Source organism: Balaenoptera musculus, chromosome 2 (genome assembly GCF_009873245.2).
Source record: "Balaenoptera musculus isolate JJ_BM4_2016_0621 chromosome 2, mBalMus1.pri.v3, whole genome shotgun sequence".
Lineage (NCBI taxonomy): Eukaryota > Metazoa > Chordata > Mammalia > Artiodactyla > Balaenopteridae > Balaenoptera > Balaenoptera musculus.
In genome coordinates this window covers 88,453,590-88,471,849 of record NC_045786.1, presented here as the reverse complement: position 1 = coordinate 88,471,849, position 18,260 = coordinate 88,453,590, and the positions used below count along the sequence as shown (strand labels likewise).

General features: G+C 36.0%; 1 protein-coding gene across 4 annotated transcripts in view; it reads left to right on the top strand.

The window, feature by feature from the left end:
- GOLM2 (golgi membrane protein 2) overlaps positions 1-18,260 on the top strand; it is a 105,859-nt gene that overhangs the window by 43,840 nt on the left and 43,759 nt on the right. For all 4 annotated transcript variants that reach the window (XM_036843813.1, XM_036843814.1, XM_036843811.1 and 1 more), the window contains exons 3-6: positions 3,863-3,965; positions 5,659-5,749; positions 9,573-9,717; positions 10,021-10,101. In XM_036843813.1, the coding sequence (XP_036699708.1) occupies positions 3,863-3,965; positions 5,659-5,749; positions 9,573-9,717; positions 10,021-10,101 (420 nt within the window). The remainder of the gene's footprint in view (positions 1-3,862; positions 3,966-5,658; positions 5,750-9,572; positions 9,718-10,020; positions 10,102-18,260) is intronic.

Here is an 18,260-nt window from a genome sequence, read left to right as displayed (position 1 = left end):
TATTTCTACTGAAACAAACTTCTTGACAAGTTGACAGTAAAATCCGTATTTGACTATTTTCATTGACATTAATGTCGGATATAATGGAATTAATACACATCAAGATCCTAAAAAAAATCTTTTAATATTTTCTTGGAAATAAAAGGATTAGGGTTGGTTTTTAATGCCTGAGAAAGTAAATTAACATTCTAGTATACACTGATTTATTTTGAATAGCTTACCTTACTTTTATTCCTATTACTGAAAGAAAATTTGCAATAAAAAATTTCCAGAAGTAAATATATTTTTTTTGGCTTTAAAAGATCATCCTAGAAGTTAAATTGAGAGATTATGGCCATATCTTTCTATAGCATACCCTGATACTACTGTCAGAGCTAGACTACCCTGCACAATCGACCTTGGACCTGATCTCATATTAAGTTACTCTGGGGACTTTCCTGGTGGTGCAGTGGTTAAGAGTCCCCCTGCCAATTTAGGGGACACAGGTTTGATCCTTGGTCCGGGAAGATCCCACATGCCGCGGAGCAACTAAGCCCATGCACCACAACTACTGAGCCTGCGCTCTAGAGCCCGCGAGCCACGACTACTGAGCCCACGTGCCACAACTACTGAAGCCTGCAAGCCTAGAGCCCGTGCTCCGCAGCAGGAGAAGCTACCACAATGAGAAGCCTGTGCACTGAAACGAAGAGTAGCCCCCCTTGCGGCAACTAGAGAAAGCCCGCGTGCAGCAACGAAGACCCAACGCAGCCAAAAATTAAAAAAAAAAAAAAAGTTACTCTGAGCATCCTGCTGTGGTGACCTAGAGCAGCCACACTAGACACAGAGTATCTCTGGGTTCAAAATGAAGAAAACACATGGCAATCAGTTGAAAGTAAAATTGTGATATAGGAAAATTTTGTCTTTAGTTTTGCTTTCTGATCTATTTACTCCCCTCCCCCCCGTTTTTTTGGCCACGCCACGCGGCTTGCGGGATGTCAATTTCCCAACCAGGGATTGAATCCTGGCCACTGCAGTGAAAGCACTGAATCCTAAACACTATACCACCAGAGAACTCTACTTGTCCCCTTTCAAGTCTTTATTTTGGCCCACTCAAAGCACCAATCTGCTGCATGCTTTATAATCCTTTCCCTGTATTCAAATAGGTTAGAATCTGATATTTTACATGGACTGGAACTCACTCATACTGATGTTTTATTTTTCTGTCAATTGAATTTTAAGCCTTTTATCTCCATTTAAATGTGAAAACTTTATTTCCTGATAAAGGTATTTCAAATATTGTTAGTGAGAAACTTTGTGGGGAGGCAGAGAAGCCATCCCAAATCTTAAAATCATACTAAGCCTCAGGTTCATTCTGAAGGTAAACTTAGCTGCTTCAGTTAGTTTAATGTGTAGGAAAAAGAAGCCTGAATGAGTCCTGACCACCAGTTGAGGTCCATTCCCTAGTAGCTACTAGGTAGTGCTGATTTGATTTTTCTTTTTTTTTTTTTTAACTGTACTAACTTTCAGTTCTAAAATATTTCCTTCTTGAGTACAGCTTCAGGGAACTGGCTAACACTGTCTGTAAACTACAAGGCTTTTTGTCACTGCCTCCTGCTGGGATCTCATTGTTTCTGTAGACTCAACATCCATAGCTGAGGCCAGAGTTCTGCTACCTCTAGCCCTCTATTTCTTAGTAGATGGGACGAGGGATCAGATAGCAAGCTGAATGTGTTATTCAGGGATACCTGACCTCAGATTTGTTACTTTTATCTAGGGTGGGAGTAATGTGAAAAACTACAGAAATCAACCGTGTTTGTATATTGGAGAATTAATAGAGTAAGAAGAGAAATTTAAAATGTGACTTGACTAAACTCATAGACACAGAGTAGAATGGTGGTTACCAGCGGCTGGGAGGTGTGTGGGGAAAATGAGATGTTGGTCAAAGGGTACAAACTGTTATAAGATGAATAAGTTTTGGTGATCTATATACAGCATGGTGATTATAGTTAACAAGACTGTATTATATACTTGAAAGTTGCTAAGACAGTAGATCTTAAATGTTCTCACCACAAAAAAAGTGGTAATTATGTGAGATGGTGGACATGTTGGCTAATGCTATGATGGTAATCATTTCACAATACGTGAGTGAATCAAATCAACATGTTGTACACCTTGAACTTACACAATGTTATATCTCAATTAAAATAAAAATAATAGGGCTTCCCTGGTGGCGCAGTGGTTAAGAATCCACCTGCCAATGCAGGGGACACGGGTTCAATCCCTGGTCTGGGAAGATCCCACATGCTGCAGAGCAACTAAGCCCATGCACCACAACTACTGAGCCTGTGCTCTAGGGCCCGTGTGCCACAACTACTGAGCCCACATGCCACAAGTACTGAAGCCCGTGTGCCTAGAGCCTGTGCTCCGCAACAAGAGATGCCACCGCAGTGAGAAGCCCGTGCACCGCAACAAAGAGTAGCTCCCACTCGCCACAACTAGAGAAAGACCGCGCGCAGCAAGGAAGACCCAGCACAGCCATAAATAAATAAATAAATAAATAAATAAATAAATAAATAAATAAATTTTTAAAAATAAATTTAAAAAAAAATAATAAAAATGTGGCTTGAATAGGCAAGCATATTTATTACCTATAAGCATTTTATATAAATCATTTACTTTTCATATTTGGTTATTAATACTATACAATAGCTATTGTTATGCATATTGTTGAACTTTATATACTTCAGCAAATGTTCATGTGACTTTAACATTTTTACTTTTTGTCATCACCATAGTTATGATTCCCCAATAAAATTTAGAAAGTAGAGGAAAAAATATGCTCAGAATCCCACCACTAAGTGTAATCACTGGTAGCATTTTGATATATTTTTATTCTCATCTGTTTTTTTTACATGGATATATTTTATATTATAAATATATGCTTATATCTGCTTTTTAAAAACTTACATCACAAGCATTTTTTGAGTGCCTTTAAAGTAACAAGGTTAATTCTGTAAGCCCTCTATGAAAAGTAGATGTTATGTTATAGTTATAATATTGTACATTATGGTTAGATATTATACTTTAGTCTTAATAAGTAGTTATTGCTTATACAGAATAGACCTCTGTTCCCATTTATAAAAATTAAAACTTTCTTAACTATTACTTTTGCTTAACTGCTAAGGCTGTTGGCTAATTTTTTAGTCCTCTATCCAAGAAACTGACATTTCTCTTCTCTGGCTGAATTTCTTTTATTTGTAGGGTTAGATGAAGAGGGAGTGACTAGAAAATGTGGGGCCAGTGATTATGGATTAAAGGTTCCCAAAGCGGATCTGATCCAGCTTTTAATTTACTATCCAGTTTGAAATTTCATGTTATTCATTACAACTAAAACTTTTAGCTCTAGTCTGGAGGTTATAAGCTTTGAAAATGGAATTTTGGTATATGTGGACCTAAACCTCAGTAGCAGAACTAGAAATGAGATCTAAAATGATTGGTACTTAATTTGGGAATCAAGTATGATTTAGAATGAATTGAATTCTGTACCTATAGCCAATACATCTAAAAAATATGATTTTTTCCCTACTTTTATAAAGCAGTAAGGTTTAGAGAGATAGGTAGTTCTTTTTGTACTATTTCCACAACTTAGCATACTGTCTACCTAATGTGAAAAGATGTGTAATTTTTTAATATTTCTGATTTATGTGAAAGCCATTGAGGCTATCTTGTTTTATTGCCCATGCATGTGTATGAAAGGCAGTTAAATGTGGTACTTATTATATAAATTTAACTTCCTGTATATAATTTTTGAAAATCCCATACCTTCTCAATGGGAAGCAGTAAAGTAAACTTCATTCCTTTGATTTTTACCTTCTGTGGATAGAGCAACTCGCTGAGCTTCGTCAGGAGTTTCTTCGACAGGAAGACCAGCTCCAGGACTATAGGAAGAACAATACTTACCTTGTGAAGAGGTTAGAATATGAGAGGTAAGATGCTACATGCAACAAATATTTATGAATCTTGAATACTTGTCCAACTTTCAATTCATTTCTTCCTTTCTGGCTTCTGTTTTTCTTCTCTTCTTTCATTTCACGAGGTCTTTTAAATTCCTTTTCTGTTATCTTTCTATGCCTCTTTGAAATCACTCTCTTTTATTTTGATATTTATTTTGAACAACATGAAAATATCTCTTACAAGGCATGTTGAATCTACCCATGTAGTAGAGTTCATTGTGAGACAGAAAATCTTTCAAGGTCTGAGTTTTATTGAATTAGATGTGGCAAAGACTGAAAGAAGATTCTGTGGTTCTTTTCGAGGGTCAATCCAGAAGATAAAGCTGGCACTGGAAGATGTCCCCAGAATAGCTGAGGGACTAAGCACCAGCTGCTTCTCCTGTTCTGCACTTCAGTCCCCTTGCTTACACCTCTGCACTGTTGGTGATGCGGTTGGGTACTCTTTAAAAGGGTTTATTGTGTATTAAATCAGTTTTACAGTTAAAGGTATTTTTGGGTCTACATACCAAAAATTAGAAAGATTCACTGTATCTTAAACTGTTTATTCATTTCTGAGTTCTTACTCTTGTAGGTTATCAATATGCATCTACTTACATATATGTATTTTAATCTAATAGTATTCAATAATTTTACATATATCTTTAGGATTAAATAAATATTATTCCAGCATGTTAGTGTACCAAAGCTTGTTTAATCTCTCCCAACTGCTGGACCATTGTAGGAGTTTTCCTTTTCTCACTGTTATGACTATCAACTATAAAAATCTTTGTGCAAAAAGCATTTTCTCCCTCTTACATTATTTCACTGGTTATATTCTCAAATATAGAACTTCTGAGGTGGAATGTTTTATTGATTTTGTTGCTCTTATCACATATATGAAAGATTGCTTTGTAAAATGACTATACTAATTTATAATGTAAATGTTTCCCTGGAGCCCCACCAACATTGGCTTTTATAATTCTAACTTAATTTTGCTAGTATAGTAATAAGATAGTACTATATATACATATAAGAAGTTTAATTTGCATTTTAAATGGTGGAAGATAACATTTTTCTGTGTATGTATTCTTTGTTTCTTTTTGCATGAATGATCTGTTTGTTTTTGACTACTTGTCCAGTGGAAATTCACAATCTTTATGTGTTTTGTTCCTTCACATTTTCTCTTGCTGGTTGCATTCTCTCTTCTTTATTAGTTTCTTCCATTCTTGCTCTTCTTATGGTTTAGGCTTTTATTATTGTGTTGAAAGTACTAACTATTTGATGAATCATCTGCTGCCACTCCTTATCAACTCTTATTAATTCTAGCTTTTCTTATCTATTACTATATTATTGGTCTTACAGTTTTCTCTTTTAAAGTGTTTTTCTCTTCTGTGATTGAAGTTGACTTTGACAGTTGTTTCTTTATAAATACAACTTATAAAAATAAATTTTCATCTTTCTAATTTCTGTTTTTTAATTAGTTTTATCAATATTTTTATCCTCTATTAAAGATTCAAATATTGTAAGAATTTTGACTGTGAGCTATTTTTATGTCTGCTCTTTGTCCTTCCCTACCCACTCCCCTGCTAACTGAATGCTTTATCCTTATAAATGTATGTTTTCAACTTCTAGACATCTTTGAGAATCAATCCAAAATAATAGTCTAAAAGGATGACTTGTAATTTAGTTTTCAGTGTGGACAACAGATCAAGGAATTAAGAGCACAGCATGAAGAAAATATTAAAAAGTTAGCAGACCAGTTTTTGCAGGAACAAAAGGTAAATTTTAAAAATACTTAAAATATGTTCTTGTTATAAATCTTAAAATTTAGAAGTTAAAATTTGTATTTTTGTTATAAAACATTATATTTTTAAGTATTTTAGCCTGCCTAATTTTAAAAGTGACTTGCAGTGGCTTTACTGCTGAGTAAATTAGACATTTACAAAAGTATAACCTCAACTCTTAAAACTAATTTTGAGCTAAATATCTTTTACCTGACTTTTAAAAATAATTTTTGCTATTTATTTCTCAGGTTGTAAAGTGGATGATCATTTTACTGGAAAATCAATTATTTCCTATTTTATGCTTTTGAGAAATAGAAAAAAATTGAGAAAAATTTTCCATAATTATCAGTCTTTGTTATTCTGAATTCCTTTCTTAAAACACAGAAATGAAACACTGGACACTATTTTGATTCATATTTTGGGGGTGGCAAATTCTTTTAGTTCATACAATTCCAGTTGATATATATTATGAAAGTCCTGCTAGAAATGGAGGGAATTTGTCTGAAGTTTACTAGTCATTAGGACATTCATTTTTTATACACTATAATCTAATCCGACTAGCTGTTATTACAAGCCCAGTGTATAAATAATGGGATGAATTTGCTCTCTTCTCTTCTCCCAAGAAGCACGTATATAAGCTTTTTCCTTTTTCCTGCCTAGTGTAGTTCTCCCTTTCTGCTCTTCTGTATTAGGCTATTTTTATATTATTAATTAGCTAATATCTACTCCAGTTCTTCTTTGCACTTATCCTGCCCTAAATGGAGCAAGGTGGGGAGGAATGGAGATGCTTAAGAGAATTTCTCCTTTCTAGGGTGACATACCAGCTGCCTAATTCTACTCCTCATCCTCATTCTCTGTTCTTCAACTACTATGACTAGTTGATTCTGTGAAATTTCAGTTGTTTTTCATAGGAATAAATCCATTGTAAGCTATATGAAACAAGCATAAGTTGTATTGAGGGATTTTTTTTTTTTTTTTAACTAAGTACATTCCTGTCTTGGAAATTACTCTGGGGAAGGGGTCAGCAAACTAAATCCAACCTCCTGCCTGTTTTGTTTTTTGTTTTTTGTTTTTTTTAAAGATTTATTTATTGATTGATTGTTATGTTGGGTCTTCATTTCTGTGCTAGGGCTTTCTCTAGCTGTGGCAAGTGGGGGCCACTCTTCATCGCGGTGCGCAGGCCCCTCAGTATCGCGGCCTCTCCCGTTGCGGAGCACAGGCTCCAGACGCGCAGGCTCAGTAGTTGTGGCTCACGGGCCTAGCCGCTCCGCGGCATGTGGGATCTTCCCAGACCAGGGCTTGAACCCGTGTCCCCTGCATTAGCAGGCAGACTCGCAACCGCTGCGCCACCAGGGAAGCCCCTCCTGCCTGTTTTTAACTGCCCATCAGCAAAAAACGGTCATTACATTTAAAAATGGTTAAAAACTCAAAAGAATATTTTATGATATGGGAAAGTTGTAAGAAATTCAAGTCTTAGTGTCTACAAATACAATTTTATTAGAACACAGCCACACTCATTTGTTTATTGCTTTCATGCTACAAAGGTAAATTGTTATAAACCAGAGGAGACTAAGAAGACCTGAGTACTTAAATGCAATGTAGTAAAAAATTAAATAAAGTAAAAAAATAAAATAAATGCAGTGTAGTATCCTGGATTGGATCCTGGAACAGAAAAAGGTCTTAATGGAAAAAGTGGTGAAATCTAAGCAAGTCTGGAGTTTAGTTAATGTACTAATGTTGGTTTCTTAGTTTTGCAAATGTACTGTGCTAATGTGATGTTAACATTAAGGGAAATTGAGAAATGGGTAATTACTTTTCTATAAATCTAAATTATTTCAGAGTAAGAAGTTTATTTAAAAAACAATTAGGGGGACTTCCCTGGTGTTGCAGTGGTTAAGAATCCTCCTGTCAGTGCAGGGGACATGGGTTAGAGCCCTGGTTTGGGAAGATTCCCATATGCCGCGGACCAACTAAGCCCGTGTGCCACAGCTACTGAGCCTGCACTCTAGAGCCAGCGAGCCACAACTACTGAAGCCCGCGCATCTAGAGCCCACACTCTGCAACAGGAGAAGCCACTGCAATGAGAAGCCCGCACACCGCAACGAAGAGTAGCCCCCACTCTCCGCAACTAGAGAAAAGCCCTCGCGCAGCGATGAAGACCCAACACAGCCAAAAATAAATTTATTAAAAAACAAAAAAACAATTAGATGGTCCCCTTACCAAATCAACAATACTGCGTTTAGAAAGCCATCTTATTTTGTTAATAGTATTTAATATCGTCCATTCACATAAAGGTATTGCCGTTAATCATCAAAGGGACAACATCTTTATTAACTGTTTTAAATGGAAAAGTATTTTTGACCAGTAGTTTGTTGACTTTTAAGTTTTGTTTATTATTGTTTGTTTTATCCACATCAAAAAGCAGTGGAATATTATGGAAGTAGCCTTATGATGTAGCATTATAGCAAAAATGCACAGAGATGCAGGATGGCTGCTCAGGTTGTACCTCGTCGATTTTCTCACCTTTGGCCTTCATACTGACATGTTCAGAAATTTCAGTTTATCGTTTCACTCATCAGCAATTAAGCTCTCAGAATTGGCTATCGCTTACCAAGTTCCCAGAAACTGTGGGAATGAGAAAGACTGTGGTTTGAATCCCTTTTCCACACTTCTCTAGCTTTGTAATCTTGAACAAGCTGCTTAAACTTCTTTAAGCCTCAGTTTTATTTTGTTTATCCCAAAACTGTTCGTTTGTCTCCACTAAAGGATAGACTTGAAAACAATTTGTAAACTATGAAACATGGTGCAAATGTTTGTTGTTGATTTTATCTGCCAGGCACACTGGAATACCTACACCTGATTGTCAAAGCACCCTTTCTTCTTTATTGTGACAAATTCTTACAATTTGGCTCCTATTTTTCTAGATTTTCTGTAGATTTTTTAGTAGATTTTTTTTAAAGTAGATTTTTTATAATGTTACCAATGATTGCATTGCATAGTGCTTTAGAGTTGACAGAACATTTAATGTTAATATTATTATGCATTAAATATTAATATGGCAACCCAAGCATGTGTACTTGACTCCTTGCCTCTCCCAGTTTTCCACTGAGGCAACTCAACCAATATAAAAGAGAAAACTGGCCCCCCACAGAATTGAGTCAGACCTAATCATAAACCTGAAGATTCAAGTTTCTAAGGAGGAGATATGGTTAGTTGAAGCAGGTTACAGGGAGCACTGACTTGTGCATTGTTCTGCCATTCCTTGCTATGCTTGAGTGGCCAGTGCACCTGGGAAGAAGTTTGCCTGTTTTCAACCCTTGCTGTTTCTACTTGGGGAAAAGCCTGACAATGTCAGTAGCCATCTATCACACTTGAGGGGGCACCTGTGTGCCAACCTCCTGCTCTCTGCTATCCTGCTCGATTACAACATATGCCTATACAGAACCCACTCTGCCCACAGCACCCAGGACTGTGCCAAACTGTAGGCCTCCACAGCAACCCACAGTGCTCAGCAAGACTGTCTTCTCACAGAATCACCAAAGAGAATTATCAGCATAGCCAAAGAGAATTATATCTGCCTAAAATTTTAGGCCATTTATGATAGAGACTTTTAAAAAATATTACTTATTCTCTGACTTCATATCAGGTATAAAAACTGAACAGAAAATAATATATCCCACATCTCTAAGTGTTTAGAATTTAGACCCATGGTATGTATTTCAAAAAAATGAACTGTTTCAGAATATTAATAGTTGTGTCAATAGTTTCACATTTTGAACTGAAAAATACTTACTGTTACCAAATCTTAATCTAACAGCAAGAGGCCCACAAGTTTGAATCAAAAGATGGAAATGAATTGGATATAAACCATCATGCAATACCTAAAAACATTCCAAAAGTTGCTGAGAATGCTGCAGGCAAGCATGAAGAACCCTCGAGCAATCATATTCCACATGGGAAAGGTATTACTATTACTTTGTGTTAATAGGATATTGACTTTTCTCATTTTGAAGTGGACATTTTCAGTCATAAAGAATATTGTTTGATTACTTCCGTTATGATTAGGTGTCTGTTTCAAATTTGGATCCTTTAATAGAGAAGAAAAAACAGTAAGTTTATAGAGTTACAACTATGTCCAAAGCAAGATATAAAGATGTTCATTTGATATAGCCTATTGCTCTACAAACTGATTGTTACATTCCTTCAAAATATTTTCAATTTATGTAATGAAAAATATAAAATTATATTTTTTGTTACTTGGGCAGAACAAATCAAACGAGGTGGTGATGCAGGAATGCCTGGAATAGAAGAGAATGACCTTGCAAAAGCTGAAGATCTTCCCATTGGTAAGTAAAAGTTATTAGAATATTTAACTGAAGTGATCATGTTATTTTTCATGTGACTCTATTGTTGTTTTTTTTAAATAAATTTATTTATTTATTTATTTATTTTGGGCTGCGTTGGGTCTTCGTTGCCGTGCGTGGGCTTTCTCTAGTTGTGGCAAGTTGGGGCTACTCTTCGTTGCAGTGCATGGACTTCTTATTGCGGTGGCTTCTCTTGTTGCAGAGCACGGGCTCTAGGCACGCAGGCTTCAGTAGTTGTGGCATATGGGCTCAGTAGTTGTGGCTCGCGGGCTCTAGAGCGCAGGCTCAGTAGTTGTGGTGCACGGGCTTAGTTGCTCCACGGCATGTGGGATCTTCCCAGACAGGGGCTCGAACCCGTGTCCTCTGCACTGGCAGGCAGATTCTTAACCACTGCACCACCAGGGAAGCCCATCATGTGACTATTGTTTTTTTGAGTAACACCTGAGAAAAGTCACAGATATCTGGATGATTGATATTTCCAGTTAACTAACTCCCCATTAGTTGCCATGGTATAATTGTTTTGGATATATTTTTATGAAAAATTTTGCTAAAATGTATAAAGTACTTGTTTTTGCCTTAACAGTCAAGCATAAAGAAAAAAAGTGTCAAACACATTTGAACTTTTTCTTGATGACTCAGTTATTTCTCATGACAGTTATGCTATGTTACAGCTATTCATGTTTACTAAAAGTATGTGTGGCTTATTTCTTTCAGGCTCAATGTTCCTAGATTGCTGTGTTGTTGATGTGCTTTAATATGGCATAGTAATACCCTTATATAGGTTTTTACGACTTGGCGTTTCTTTTCAGTTAATCACCCTACACCTTAAATAGCTTATTCACTTTTTTCCCTTGTTTTATGGCTACTTCTGTTCAGTGTATATCTTTCTCTCCATTAATGTGTCTACTTCTTACCCATTTCCACTTGGTCTGTATCACTGCTGCTATCCTAATCACATTCAGTTTTTTTCTATTTTTCTTGGCTATCATAGGTACCCGTCCCTGCTGACTGCAATATATTATGGTGGAAAGTAGAAAGAAACAGCACATCTTTGGTCCTTCTTAGCTGTTTTTATTCCTTTTCAGTCTGTGTGATCACTTCTGTGGTTATAGCTCATTGTATGTGGCTGAAATTGCTGAGTGTCTGAGGTCCAAATGCATGAAGTATTAGTCCTTTCATTTGTATAGTTTTTTTATCTTCTCAAATTCTTTCGTATCTATTATAATCTTTTGAGTTTCCAATTCACAGTATATTCCCTTGAAATAAAGGTCGGGACAAGAGCAAGAACATGAGTTTAAAAATAAAGAGTAAGGATGAGCATGATTTGTTTATAAGGCAATGAAATTATCCAGTGATTCTTAAAGTCTAGTCCTTGGACTAGCAGTATCAGCATTACCCAGGAGTTTGTTAGAAACACGAATTCTTAGGTCCCATTCCAGACCTGCTGCATAAGAAATTCTTGAGATATAGCCCAGCAGTTCGTGTTTTAACAAGCTCTCCAGGTGATTTTGATCTTTGCTAAATAAAGTTTTAGAACCACTGGCTTAGATGTAAATTTAAAGAAATGTTGAAAGCAAGGACCATGTATTCTGAATTTTTGCAGTACTTACTCTAGTCCTAGGCTCACCGAGTTTTAGATTGATTTTTCTCTTTATGTTGTGCTTACTTTTTCTAACTGAATGAAAGATTCTTTAAATTCTGTAGTGCTTAACAATTTTCAAAAGTTTCACACACATGATTTCATATAATCCCATAATAACCCCTTTTTTTCCCCCTACCCTTATATCGCTCCTCCCCTCTCCCCTCTCCCCACGGGTAACCACTTGTTTGTTCTCTATATCTGTGAGTCTGCTTCTTTTTTGTTTTATTCATTAGTTTGTTGTATATTTTAGATTCCACATGTAAGTGATATCATATAGTATTTGTCTTTCTCTGTCTGACTTATTTCATTTAGCATAATTCCCTCCAAGTCCATACACGTTGATACAAATGGCAAAAGTTCACTCTTTTTTATGACTGAGTAGTATTCTATTCTATCTCTGTACTTATATTGCCTATACCACATCTTCTTTATCCATTCATCTGTTGATGGACACTTAGGTTGCTTCTATATCTTGGTAATTGTAAATAATGCTGCTAGGAACATTGGGGTACGTGTATCTTTTCAAATTAGTGGTATTTTTTTTTTTGGATACTTACACTGGAGTGGAATTGTTGGATCATATGGTAGTTCTGTTTTTAGTTTTTTGAGAAACCTCCATACTGTTTTCCACAGTGGCTGCACCAATTTACATTCCCACCAACAGTGTACAAGTGGATTAATTTTTTTTTTATCTTTGATTTTCTGTAATTTGAAAATGATATACTGTGAAGCAGTTTTTTTGTTTATTTTTTGTTTGTTTGTTTTGGCATTTATCCTGCTTGGTGTTCCCTGAGCTTCCTTGATCTGTAGTTTGGGGTTTGACATTAATTTGGGGAAATTCTCAGTCATTATGATTTCAAATATTTCTTCTGTTCTTTTCTCTCTTCTCCTTCTGGTATTCTCATTATGCATATGTTACACCTTTTGTACTTGTCTTAGGTATTTGGTTCTATTTTTTTCCAGTCTTTGTCCTCTTTGCTTTTCAGTTTTTGAGGATACTATGGATATATCCTTTAGCTCAGAGCTTCTTTCCTCAGCCTTCTCTAGTCTACTAATAAACCCATCAAAGGCACTCTTCATTTCTGTTACAGTGTTTTTGATCTCTAGTATTTCTTTTTGATTCTTTCTAGGATTTCTGTCTCTGTACTTATATTGCCTATCTATTCTTGCATGCTGTCTGCTTTATCCATTAGAGTTCTTAGCATATTAATTACAGTTTTAAATTCCTGGTCTGTTAATTGCAACATTTCTGCTGTGTGTGGTTCTGAAGCTTACTCTCTCTTTTCAAATTGCATTTTTCGCCTTTCAGTGTGCCTTGTAATTTTTCCTTGATACCTTAACATGATATACCAGGGAAAAGAAACTGTTGTAAATAGGTCTTTAGTAATGTGGTGGTGAGGTGTGGGGGAGGGAAAGCATTCTGTAGTCTTATGTTAGGTCTCAGGCTTTTAGCAAGCCTGTGTCTCTGGACTCTGAACTTCACAAGTGTTTCTCAGTTTTTTTCCGACCCCCTTAGGTGAGACAGGGTGGCTAGAGTGGGCTGGAGTTGGGTATTTCCCTTCCCCAGGTCACTTAGACTCTGATAATGCCCTAGCAGGTTAGGCGCTGTTTAACTAGTTTCTGCGGAGGGCAGACAGAGAACTGAGGGCTTTGGTGTATTTCAAAAATGGTTCCTTTTGCCCTGGGGATGTTTCTCCGGTATTTACTATGGGAACCTAGTTGAGCTCCTGGAGATAAATTTCACAGCTTTGTGGGAGCCCCCTCTGTGACTGAGTCCCCCTAGAGTTTTAACTATGAGTTGCCCATACTGAGCCTCTGGCAATTAATTAGTTACAGTTCAGGTTTTGGTACCCTGGCACTGCCTTCTATGGCAGTTTCTGTTCATTAGTCTCTCCTGTAAGCCAAGACTCCCATATTTGCCTGTCTCTCTAATCATGGTGGTAGTAGTTTGACCTGTGTCCTACTCTTTCTTATGGGCCCAAGAAGAGTTGTTGATTTTTCAGACTGTTTAGCTTTTTTCTTGTTGTTAGGATAGAGTGGCAACTTCTGAGCTCCTTATATGCAGAACCAGAAACCAGAAGTCCTCTGGATTAATTTTTGAACCTCTTTGAACTGTTGGTGCTTTGCTTTGAAAATCATTGTTCATAACAGTTATCCTTAATTATTTAGAGAAATGTTTTGAGTATAAAAATTATTTTGATATAGTCACTGGTGAAAAGAAACTTTGAGCTGTAGAGTCTAGTTAGACGCAAACACAAAGGAAAGCCATGTTGTATCTTCGTACCTTGAGCTCCCAGTGTGGTCATGCCTTGCACATGGCAAGGTCCCAGTAAATGTGTATGGTCGAATTACCAGAATATCTTTAGCAGTGGGGCAATGGTCTCTAGAGTCAAACTGGTGGATTCAAACCATTGGCTCTATCTTTTAACAGGCATGGGATCATTTATTTGCCCTTATCCTTATCAGTGAAATAGGATAACAGTTTCAACCTCATAGGGTGGATGTGAGGTTTAAATGTAAAGCACCAAGAACAGTGCCTGGCATATAGCCCGTGCTATATAAATCTTAGCTGCCGTTGTTATTACCATGATTATTTTATATTATTAGAAACATATTTTTATCTCCTTGTCACTCCTTTTACTGAGTATTGTCTTTTCTCCCTGAAGTAATCTGTGTCATAATTCTTAATGCCAGTACAAGTTCTGGTGTGTATGTGGGGTCCCTAATGACTCTATAGAGGCAATAATCCCACAGAGGAAGTAGAGGGAAGAACACATCCTTGTATTTTTTTTTCCATCCTTGTAATTTAAAAACAGACCCTTATGTGTTAATAGCAGTTTTGTTTACGATAGCCAAGACTGTACTAGAAACTATAGCAGAGCAGTGCTGAACTATCTTAAAATACAGCTCTGAAACAGTCAAGGGGTGTATAGCATGCGCCTATGGTTAGCATGATGCTTCAGCTTCTCAGCTTCCAAAGCCATAGAGCTAAACCTTAATGGGTTTTGTTTGTTTTTAATGTTGATTTGGAGCTAGCCACAAGATTTTACAGGAGTCTTGTAGTTTAACGCATTACCTTCTTGACCTGGATATTTTAGGCACCTGTGATGTTAGGCAGTTACATATTTATATAACTAGTTTTTAAACTTTTTTAGATTTAGAAACATTACAAACTTACAGAAAAAGATAGAAAATAACATAATGAATAGTCAAGTATCCACTGCCCTTTAAAAAAAACACACAAAAATAATGTAACATTTTGCCACGTTAGTTTCAGATATTTCTGTTATTGATGTTATTGTTAAAGAAATAAAACATTACTGATAAACTGAAGCCTCCCTGTGTACCCTCCAGATCTCAATCCTGTCTCTTCTTCCCCAGAGGTAACTACTGTGCTGAGATTGGTGTGTATCAATTTCCATACATGTTTTTCGACTTTTACTGCACTTGTAAACATCTGTAAAACTGTAAAGTATTGTTTTGTTTGCTTTCTTAAACTTTAAATAAATGATGTCTTATTATGTATTAATGTATTATGCTTTTGAGACTTACCTGCGTTATACCTGTGGCTTTTTAACAGTTATAATTATTTCACTGTATAAATATACCATAATTTATCTATTCATATATAATAAACAATTAGGCCACTTCCAGGTGTTTTTTGTTGTTGTTATTTCAAACAAATACTACAGTGGACATTCTCATATATATCATCTTGTGCACCTGAGAGTCTCTGGATACTTCTAGTATTTGATTAGTACATTGAGATTAAAAGGTGAGCTTGTTGCTGACTAGAGGACAGGCCTAGAGATCTAGCTGTCCCAAGTCCTACCCAGTCACTGAGGATTGAGGAGACCAATAGCTCAACACACTGGTAATCTGTAAACAATTCCCAGCGCAGTGGTTGCAAAGCTATGCACAAGGATATGAACTTAAAAGTAGAATTCTTGCATTATAGAGTATCTTCAGCTTTACTATACTTGTATCAGTTTACACTTTTGCTAGTAATATATGACAGTTTTTGTTTATCCACATCCTCAACTAATATTTGGGTTTGCTATACTTTAAACTTTTTGCCAATCTGAAATGGTACCTTAAATTTGCCTTGGTATGAGTGACGTTAAACATCTCTTCATATGTTTATTGGCCATTTTTGTTGCCTTCTTCTGTGATTTGCCTGGTAATCATTTTTGCCCATTTTTCTATTGGATTGTTGGTATTTTCCTTATTGATTTTTAAGAGTTCCTTAATAGTATGTAATGCAAATACCTTTTCCATATCATGCATATCAACAGAGAGGAAAATCTGATTTCTTACTTGGAAACTTCTTTCTAGTTTTAAGATCTAGTCAATCTCAGTAAAAATTGCCTCTAATGATTTACTCTGGGGAAAACTTCATAAAGATTTTTATGTACCTAAGCAGTCAGAAGTTCTTTTATAATTAATAATTTATAAAGAAAAACTTTTTGGTTTTCTAAAAGTTTGGTTTTCTTTCTAGGTAGAGCTACTCTATTTATAAGATACTTAATTTTCTAGAACAGAAGATTTCTACCTTGGCCATATATTGGAATCACTGGGAAGTTAAAAAAAAAAAAACCCGATGCCTGAGTCCCACTCCAGAGATTTTTATATATTTGATCTGAGTTGCGGCTAGGGCTCTGAATGTTTAAATGCTTCTTAAGTGATTGTATTATGTAGCCAACCTAGAAAACCACTGCTCTCAGAGGATTCTCTAGATCTGCACTGCCTAATATCAATACATTAGCCGCTGGTCACATGTAGCTATTTAAATTCATTAAACTTAAATAAAACTAAAATTTCAGTTCCTTGGTCAAACTAGCCACACTTCAAGGGCTTAATAGTCACCGTGGCTACTGGCTGTTGTATTGGACAGCACAGATATAGAATGTTTCCATCATTGCAGAAAGTCCTATTGGATAGTGCTGCTTTAATTGAAACTGGTAATAGGGTTTGTTTCTGGGGAAGAAGACTGAGGATAGAGATGAAAAGGGGACTTTTCATTATATAACCTTTTGAATGTTGGTTTCAAAATTTTATAAGGTAATTTTATTAAATACCTATTCAAAAATGAATATTTTTTAAAAAATTAAAGAGAGATCATTACAGTGATATTTGAGAGGAGAAAAAAGAAGATTATGTTTTAAAGAAGCAGTGTAGTTAATCTTTTTTTGGGGGGGGCAAAGATTCTTTAAAGTTTAGAGCTTTTAGAGGAAAAATTATCTAAATTTATAAAAATAAACATTAAAATATTTTAACAAATTAAATCATTGTAAATAGACTTTTAGGCATCTTGTAAAACAGAAATTGGCAAACTACAGCTTGGTTGCCTGTTTTAATAAATAGTTTTACTGAAACATTACCATGCTCATTTGTTGTGTATTGTCAATGACTGCTTTTGTGCCAGAACAGCAGAGTTGAGTATGGACTACAAGCTTAAAATATTCACTATCTAGCCCTTTAAGAAAAAGTTTTCAAAGATCCCTGTTATAGGAGAAACAAATCAGGTAAAATTGGGCATTTTTTATTGTTGTTGTAGGGGAGAAATACTAGCACAATATCAAATTGTACATATTCCTGGAAACTGCTACTAAAGGTACATAATTACATAAACTTCTAATGATACATTTGGTTTATAATTGAAAGACATTTCTTTCACTGTCATATTTTATGGGGCCACAATTTATATTGGCCACAATTAAGAAAAAAGGAATCAAAATAGTCTTGAACCAGCAAGTATCATCCAGGGAGAATAGGATAGAATAGGACTCAGTGAGTTTGAGGGTTTAATTGGTGCCTGTTTCTCTCACTTTCTAAAAACTATACTTCTAAAATATTGTGTTTTAGTGGTTATTCTAGGGATTACTATATGCATCCTATATGTATCATGGTATACTTAGAAATAGTATTGTACTACTTCATGTAAAATGTTAGAACCTTACAGAGATATAATTCCATTTACTTTGCCTCATTCTTTGTGCGGTTGTTATCATATATGATATTTCTATATGTTAAAAATCCCAGTGTTTTCATTATTACTTTGGTTTAAAAAACCTGTAAGGGCTTCCCTGGTGGTGCAGTGGTTAAGAATCTGCCTGCCAATGCAGGGGACATGGGTTCGAGCCCTGGTCCGGGAAGATCCCACACGCCGCGGAGCAACTAAGCCCGTGCACAACAACTACTGAGCCTGTGCTCTAGAGCCCGCGAGCCACAACTACTGAAACCCGCATGCCTAGAGCCCTTGCTCTGCAACAAGAGAAGCCACCGCAATGAGAAACCCGCGCACCGCAACAAAGAGTAGCCCCCACTCGCCGCAACTAGAGAAAAGCCCGCACGCAGCAACAAAGACCTAAGGCAGCCAAAATTATAAATAAGTAAGTTTAAAAAAAAAAAAACCTTTTAAGAAAATGGGAGAAGAAAATATTATGGTCTCTTATATTTACCACATACATACTTTCTTTATATGCTTAGTAACTTTATC